The following is an 8,696-nucleotide window of genomic DNA, read 5'->3' on the forward strand; positions in this document are numbered from 1 at the left end:
GGAGGGAGGGGAGGGAGGGAGGGACTATTATGTGCCCATAGTCAGACACCAGACTACCTCAGAGCTATTTAAAAACGGTTTTAAGTGAGTATGCATTGTAGAAACTGTCATGAAAACCAATTTGATTAGCTAAGATTAAAGTTTTCTATCAATCTTCATGGTGAGTTTAAGGTGTAGAATAGTAGCATGGGTATAGTTTTTAACAGTCATCAATTCAAAAGTGACAAGTGGTTTTGCAGGTACAATCCTTTGTGAATAGTTATTTGTGACATCTTTCTAAAGAATTCATCAACATCCTTTAAGATAAAAGATATTCAGGACATTTGGAGAAAAATTATTAATTATGCATCAATTTTGCTATATGTAATTTTATATGTCCATCAGTTTTCTTGAATTCAAATGTCATATTAAAGTCTCAAGGTGTTTTTTTTTTAAAAGGAAATCAAAAGAGTTATGTGCCCGGCCAGAATGGCTCAGTGGTTGAGTGTCGACCTATGAATCTGGAGATCACAGTTCAATTCCCGGTCAGAGCATATGCCTGGGTTGCAGGCTCGGTCTCCAGTGGGGGGGGTATGTGGGAGGCAGCCGATCAATGATTCTCTCTCATTATTGGTGTTTCTATCTCTTTCTCCTTCTCCCTTTCTCTTTGAAATCAATAAAAATATTTAAAGAAAAGAAAAGAATTAGCCATGCTAAATACAAGCCCCGCCCCCCCCAAAATCACCAGTTGGCTAAAGAGATGGTAATGAATATTAGGTGTAAATAACTTAAGCTTATTCACCCATCACTACTAGACATGTAATCACATGGCTGCTCTGTTTTCTAGAGAGCCTTGAATCCAAATCACAAAGATCTTTAAAAAATATACTACCAGGGGTGGGCAAACTTTTTGACTCGAGGGCCACAATGGGTTCTTAAACTGGACCGGAGGGCCGGAACAAAAGCATGGATGGAGGGTTTGTGTGAACTAATATAAATTCAAAGTAAACATCATTACATAAAAGGGTACGGTCTTTTTTTTTTTAGTTTTCTTCATTTCAAACGGGCTGGATCCGGCCCGCGGGCCGTAGTTTGCCCATGGCTGATCTAGACTCTAGAGAAAATGCTTGTCCTATTACTTTTAGTCTCACTGATTTTTTCTTGCTATCAGTTAAATTCATTTTACAACAAAATTATCTAAATGTCAGAATGATTTCCAGGTCCTAGTCAGAGAGTCATTTTGTATGATATTAAACAAGTCATTTAATTTCGAGGGCCGTGGTGAGGAGGTCAGACCAGAGATACCTACATTTTATTTTAATAAAATTCAATGTCAGTGAAATAGCTTGGGCTGTCTCTGCTTTTTAAGTTTGCTAAGACCTATACTTTCCAAAGTCAGAACTAAAATTTTAAAAAGACCTTGGAATATTGTTCAACAAAAAGATTTCATAATGCCCTGCTGATGTGGTTCAGTGGTTAAGCATCGACCTATGAACCAGGAGGTCACGGTTCAATTCCAGGTCAGGGCACACGCCTCGGTTGTGGGCTCAATCCCCACTGGAGGATGTGCAAGAGGCAGCAGATCGATGATTCTCTCTCATCATTGATGTTTCTCTCTCTCTCTCTCTCTTTCTCTGTCTGTCTGTCTCTGTCTCTCTGTCTCTCCCTTCCTCTCTGAAATCACTAAAATAATATTTTTAAAAAAGATTTCACAGCATAATTTGAGAGAAAGGTGGAATGTTCTCAGCATAGAACACTTTCTATTTCTCGCTCCTGTTCTGAAGTCTAACTCCATTTGGTAGAGTAAGCTCACAATGTTGCTAAGCACTTCAGCAATCACCAGTAGAGCCTCAACACTCAGCAAAGGAAGCACTGATGCTGAGGAAGTACCCCTAGGAAGCTCTGTGTGGATGTGCATGTTCTCTGCCTCTTGATCACTCACCCAACAATACATACTGGGAACCCCAACTCCAGACCCCATGCTAAGCCTGGGAGTTAAAACACAATTGAGATGCAAATTGGTGCTTATGGTCTAATAGGACCACATTTAGACCACACATAAAATAGTAGGTATAGGAGACTACTGGGGATTTGTATTAGAAGTTCTGTCATTTAACCTAGTGGCTCCTAGTTTACTACAAGGTTGCGTTTTAAAAGTACAGTTGTAGGACTGTAATAACATCAATATCCAGGTATGATATGATATTGTAGTTTTGCAAAATATTACATTGGTGGAAACTGGCCAAAGAATAAGGAATATCTCTATTATTCCTTAGGACCGCATATAAAGACACAATCATCTCAACGAAGAGTACATCTTGAACCAATAATGGGAGACACAGAAGAAATTTTTCATGGACTTCCATAAATAGCTGTGAGTTTCTAAGGTCAGCCTACAGTGTTTTATTTACGTTATGACCCTCTTAGTATTTAATACAAACCTAAATGGCTCAGGTCCTCATTCTATTTAGTAGGAATTACAGCAGCAGTTTCCTATCTAGTCGCCCTGTTAATGTCTCTCAACTCATATTTCATTTAATTAAAAATCTGGTCATATCATCTCTTAGCATAAAATTCCAATGGTTTCCAAACCCTTTCCACAATACACACAGCTTCTCAAGGTGTGGATCCTGCCCACCTGTCCAACTTTTAATGCCTGCCACCAGCCCAGGACATGCGTCGCTCTCTCATTTCCAAGCCTGCAATGCCCTTCCCGTTACCACCCAGCAGATGCCTGCTTGCTCGTTACTGTTCATGACACCTGAAATCTCTTCTCAAAGGCCTTCTGTAGCCCTCCTTGCCTCCTGTCTGCTTAGAGATCCTGGCTCATGTTTCAGCAATCAACTTGGGGACGCATGTCCCACCAATTTCAAGACCCTGGAAGACACACTGTCGGCCATACTTCCCTGTCTCCCACCATCCACAGTGCCGAGCATCTGGAAAGCACTCAAATGCTTGTTGGAAGAATGACACTGACTTTCAAAGAGCTCCTGTGAGTCCACGAGCCTAAACTGCACTATTTCTCTGACAGAGATCAGTCAAAAAAAGGAAGGAATATTGGTTTTATTTTATAAAGTTGAGTTGGAAAACAGTGTATGAAGCAAGCAAACACTACAAAGGTTGGCTGGGAGGCCGTCATGTATAAAATGTATAAAAAGAAAAAATAAAGAAAACAAATTACATCTTCGTTACCACTCAATTGAGAAGTTATTCTCAAGTATAAGACAGAGCAAGCCTCAAAGGGAAAGCAAGCTGGGGAAACGGTGGGCACCGTACTTTCTGACATTCTGCACAGCAGATACCGCTGTCTGCACATCAATGTAACATAGATGCTACTGCAGGTATGGAAAACGTGAGATCGATTCCGATGTCCCAATGTAAAACCACCCATGAGCTACATCAACTGGATAAAAGCAGGTACAGACTAGTCTGCTCTCACTTGTATTAAAGAAAGAAATGAGGGGGAATGGAAGATACAGACATAGAAGCTCGAACATGCAAAAAATGTCTGCAATAGCTGTCGTGAGCCCCTAGAGACAGTAGGCAGGCTCCGAGGTAGGAGGGAGGTTTCACTGAATACTGCTTTTTAGTCTGTTTACTATGAGCATGCATCATGCTTCCATTTTTGGAAACCAGTTTAAAAAACACACCTAATTAAGGACTCTTGAGACACTGGCTTTTGGTGCAGTCACTCCCTATTCAGAACCCATCCGTGGCACTCAGGGACAGCCAAGCCCCATGGAGGGGCCAAAAGTAGGAGCTCAAGTCAACAGCCAGCACTGACTGTGGCCCTGAGAGCAAGCCATCTCGGATGTCCAGCCACTCAAGACTTAAATGACTAGCACTGCCTCCATCCGATGCCTCCCCGGGAGAGGTCCTCCGTCAGAACTGCCCACTGAGGCCCAGTCAGCCCCGGATCCATCAGAGAAAAGAGTAAATTCTTTAAAGCCAAAATAAAAAATATAAAACTAGTTAGGGTTTCTGTCTTAAAATGGCAAGGTGACCGCATGCATTTATTTCTACTCTGTCCCAGTAGCCTAACTAAAATAATGTTTAGGCAAAAACCCACAGAGAAAGAAAACAATGAAGAAAATAAAACCCAGAGAGCAAAGAGAACTGAAGAAATGTCAAGGAAAACAGAGGAGAAATGGCTGCAAAATTTTGGAAGCTGGAAAAGAGATTGGATAACTTTTAGCAAGCCTAACAAATAAGGGACAGCTCATAGTATCTTCTAGAGAAAAGTGTCCAGAAAAGGCTCTGTGGAAGGCAAGAGTGAGGCCTGGGATTCTAAACTAGAGTATTAAGTACAAGTCAACTAATAATAAGTGGGAGCCTTGGCCAAAGCAGTCAACTGTACGAACAGGATATATAGATATAGATATAGATATAGAGATAGATATAGAGATATAGAGATAGAGATAGATATAGATATATATATATACACACACACATATATATCTATATTTTTAAACATACTTTTATTGATTTCAGAGAGGAAGAGAGAAGGAAAGATAGAAACATCAATGATGAGAATCACTGATCAGCTGCCTTCTGAATGCCCCACACTAGGGATGGAGCCTGCATGTGCTCTGACCAGGAATCAAACCGTTGACCTTTAGTTCATAGGTTGACATTTAACCACTGAGCAACACCGGCCAGGTGAATAAAAATATTTTTAGACCTTTACCTTCTAAGAACATTTCATAGGAAACTATCGGAGGCCATGCTTACAACAAAATGAGGGTGTAAACCCAGAAACTGGAGGGCATGGAAGAGAAGAAATAAGGAGGCCAAATCATGCTGGTACGCTGTAGGCCTACCAGCAGCCAATCCAATGGTAATACCACCGAAGTCTCTGGAACAGGGGTCTCCAGGAAAAGAGAGAACTGACCCGCTACTGATTTGTGTGAACATTTGAAAAAGCTACCAACAGACATAGCACAGACCTGAAGGAAAAATTAAGGATTGCTACCTAGAACGTCACAAATGTGGAGAAAAGAAGGGGAAGCAGTTACTAAGCTCAAGAAAAACAAATTGTCATAAAAGAATGAAAATGTAATCGTAGATACTTTCTATAAAGTGATGTTTTAGGCACCCATCTAATGATGTAAATCTGACTTTTAAAAAGTACATATCTAAATCAATTTCTTAAAAATTTGTATATGGTTGGGAAACTTTAATGGAAAATAAATCTATAATCCTAACTTTATCCTAAGTATCTGATTCTTAATCTAAAATAAAAAACATATGACACAGCATACTATAAATGAATATGTAATGAACCATGTCAGCAAAACTAAGTACCCTGATTAAGTTTATATAAAACTCTATTACCTAGGAACAAATAAAGCAATATAAGTGTGAAGGTTTCTTTGTAAATTATACCTGGTTATATCAATCCATATATTTAAAAGTTTCTTTACTACAATTTGCAAAGAAATTTTTCAAATATACGGAGTGACTATTAAATAAGTACTTTTTAAAACCACCATTAAAATATAATTTCTATTTAAGACCCTATGAGAAAGAATAGCTTTTCACATGGGACAACTAAAAAAAGAAGCTGGATTAAAATGTAACAAAGAAAGGATGTTATGAATTTAAATAGCAAAAATAAAAATAAACATGTAAAATCTGTTATCTACATATTGATACAGAATATTTTCCTTAACTTACCTGCCAGATAGAGGGCAAATGATATAAATCTATGGTAGCGAATGAGGAACTGAAGTTGCTCTTCTCTTTGAACAAATGTAGCAAAATAATCAGCTACAGTCTCTCCATAGAAAAAGTAGTTTACACAGAGGAGGAAGTACCTGTAATTTAAAAATAATTAGCTTTTTTATATTTGAAGCTTTTTTAGGCCCCTCAAATTCCAGAAACAATATTAGGAAACAATATGAAAAATACTTTCAATCTCACAATATAGAAAATACTTGCAATCTCTCTCTCCCCTGCTCCCCCTCCCCCCCCATACACACAGAGCTCTAATGCTTTTTATAGTAGAGATCCTAAGCCAAATTTCCACCTGCCCCGCACATGTTGGCGCCTTTCTCCCTCTCCTCCTTGCTCCCGATGGCCTCCTGTTGAGCAGTGATTTTTTAAGGAGCAGCAGTGAGGATAGGAGCTAGCAGCAGTAAAAATCTCCAGTAGAACCTTTTAAAAATCATATAAACCACCTGTCCTTCCTCCAAGCTCTGGTATATCTTTTCCCTCAGGGAAAGGTGTAACCCGTGAGATTTTGCTAATGGGAGCCAGGAAAAAGGCTGAGAAACACCGCCCTAGGTTCCTAGTGCCATGCGCTTTAAACGGCAGAGCCCCAGGTAGCCAGGAGAGCAGAAAAGGAAAGGGGTGGCTTTGCTCTGGACCTCATGGAGGGAATTATGCCCCACTGTTTTCAAAGTGCAAGCATTCTCATTTCTATCAGCTGTGCTACCGTTTTTCTATCCTCCTACGCTGGAAACTGTCTTGGACTCTTCTGTAAGGCTATCACAGCCCACTCTAGCCCACCAGTACATTTTGCCCACTATCTATACTAATAAAAGGGTAATATGCTAATTAGACCAGATGTCCTTCCAGACAAAGCCATGGTGGCAGGGGCCGAGGCAGAGACTGTTAGGGGTGGCCAGTCTGGCAGGGGGCAGTTAGGGGGTGACCAGGCCAGCCAGGGTGGAAGTTAGGGGGCAATCAGGCCGGCAAGCAGAGGCAGTTAGGGGCGATCAGGCAGGCAGGCAGAGGCGGTCAGGGGTTATCAGGTGGGCGGGCAGGCGAGCAGTTAGAAGCCAGTGGTACTGGATTGCAAGAGAGGTGTCCAACTGCTGGGAAATAAGGCTAACATGTGATATTTTAACAGTAGTGTTGCAATGGGAGAATTGAAGGTGATTTTCTTCTTTTCAAAATTCAGTTGCAATTTTTAAATTTATCTTTCTCCAAAATCAATCTATAAGATCAACTATATGGATACTGACTGATCAGGATGCCTCTCTTACCCACTTGAGAAAAGAGTCAGATTTTCTTTATCTTTAAGAGTTAGATTTTCATATCAAAAGGTTTTAAGTCACTTACCAGCTGAGTGTTCTAAACCATGGCAGGTCGTAGGAACGATAGACTCTGTAACCTATAGTGATAATTTCATGGAAGCATTTCACTTGGATGCCTAGAACCTGAAACCAAGAGAAAACACTGACATACATTTCTTGATGTTTATATTTAATAAGTAGCTTGTGGTCACATGTATTTGAGCCTACCCATTTTTAATTATTCTAAATGTCAGTAGCAATAGTTCAATATTCAACATCTCTAAACTCCAGTTTAGAAGATAAGTAAAACAAGGTTTTAAACAGAGATCCTTCCTGGGGTGGGAGGTGGCAGTGCAGTTTCAATTTGAGGGATGTGATCTGGTTGGTCATAGGTAACTAGATCAGGGCATGTGTCTGGTTGTGGGCTCCATCCCCAAGTGTGGGGCATGCAGGAGGCAGCGGGTCAATGATTTTCTCTCATCCTTGATGTTTCGATCTCTCCCTCTCCCTTCCTCTTTGAAATCAACAAAAAATATGTTTTCAAAAAAGTTATTGGGCTCCCTCAGCCATCTAAGAAATTATTATGCCAAACTATTATGAATAGCTCTTTTAGGAAAAAGTTGTAAATGTGTGCTATAAAGACAAGAGGAAACTGAAATACTGTCCTTCAAATAACCTTTGTACATAACACCCAATGTCATTTTTAGACACAAAAAAATCACAGAATGGGGACAATGCTAGATGTTACGATAAAATGGCAAAGCTGTGCTATTTATAGAACCAAGGGCTTTTAAAATACCAAACGCACTGATGCCATGTTTATGAACACATTTGCTCAAGAACCATTAGCACTGTACATGTGGTATTTTACTGAGAGGAGAAAAAAGTATCTTTAATAGCACACACACATATTTATGTGATCGCTAATCACAGCTTGCAAGTAGAGTGAATATGGAACTGCTGGGAAAGGGAAAACAGGGCTCAAGCATTTGAGTTAATATATACGTATGTGTATTTTCCAGGGCTGGGTGATTACACAGAAACTGATACTCCACGCAATCAATACCGGCAGCAATGCACATTGGTAGGACTCCATTGGCCCAATTAATGTGTTAAGAACCTTAAAACAACAACCTTTATGTAAATGCCTATTCTGCTAGGTACTGACATAGGACATCTGTTCTCAGAGAGGCATTGTCTGTCAGGGATGACATACAACTACTAATACCATGTGGAAATAGTTACAAGGATATAAATAAGCACAGGCAGACAAACAAACAAAAAAACTGTGGAAGAGGGTGGGGGAGGGCCACCATCAGGGCAAAGGAGGAGGAAATAGAGTTATGTATGTAAGAGAGGACAAGGCATGTGGTTCGCAGAGTGCTGGAACACTGAGGTGGGGGTGATACATAGAGAGCGATAAACCTGGTCCCAGAACCATAGCACATAGCACAAAGGAGGCTGTGCTGGTCGTGAAAGGACATGATCAGACGGAAGGGTCTGAAGATAACAGAGGTGGAAAGAGTTAACTGCAGAGGCAGCACAGGTAGAGACAGTAAGACAGGCAGGACATCACCATCGGATGAGCGTGGGTGAACATCCATCTGGGATGGTGGCAGAATGGAGTGCAAGAATAACACACATCGAGGGGTAGAACTAACAGGATTTGGAGGTTGAAGAAATTGGAGGGGCCAAGGG

At 40.5% G+C, this 8,696-nt stretch overlaps 1 protein-coding gene across 1 annotated transcript in view; it reads right to left on the reverse strand.

The window, feature by feature from the left end:
• The window catches only part of CDS1 (CDP-diacylglycerol synthase 1), a 55,814-nt gene that overhangs the window by 19,454 nt on the left and 27,664 nt on the right, over positions 1–8,696 (reverse strand). The window contains exons 4-5 of the mRNA XM_006768675.2: positions 7,045–7,142; positions 5,656–5,795 (exon numbers count right to left, since the gene is read on the reverse strand). Coding sequence (XP_006768738.1) covers positions 5,656–5,795; positions 7,045–7,142 — 238 coding nt within the window. The remainder of the gene's footprint in view (positions 1–5,655; positions 5,796–7,044; positions 7,143–8,696) is intronic.

The sequence above is a fragment of the Myotis davidii genome, unplaced genomic scaffold (genome assembly GCF_000327345.1).
Source record: "Myotis davidii unplaced genomic scaffold, ASM32734v1 scaffold420, whole genome shotgun sequence".
Classification (NCBI taxonomy): Eukaryota; Metazoa; Chordata; class Mammalia; order Chiroptera; family Vespertilionidae; genus Myotis; species Myotis davidii.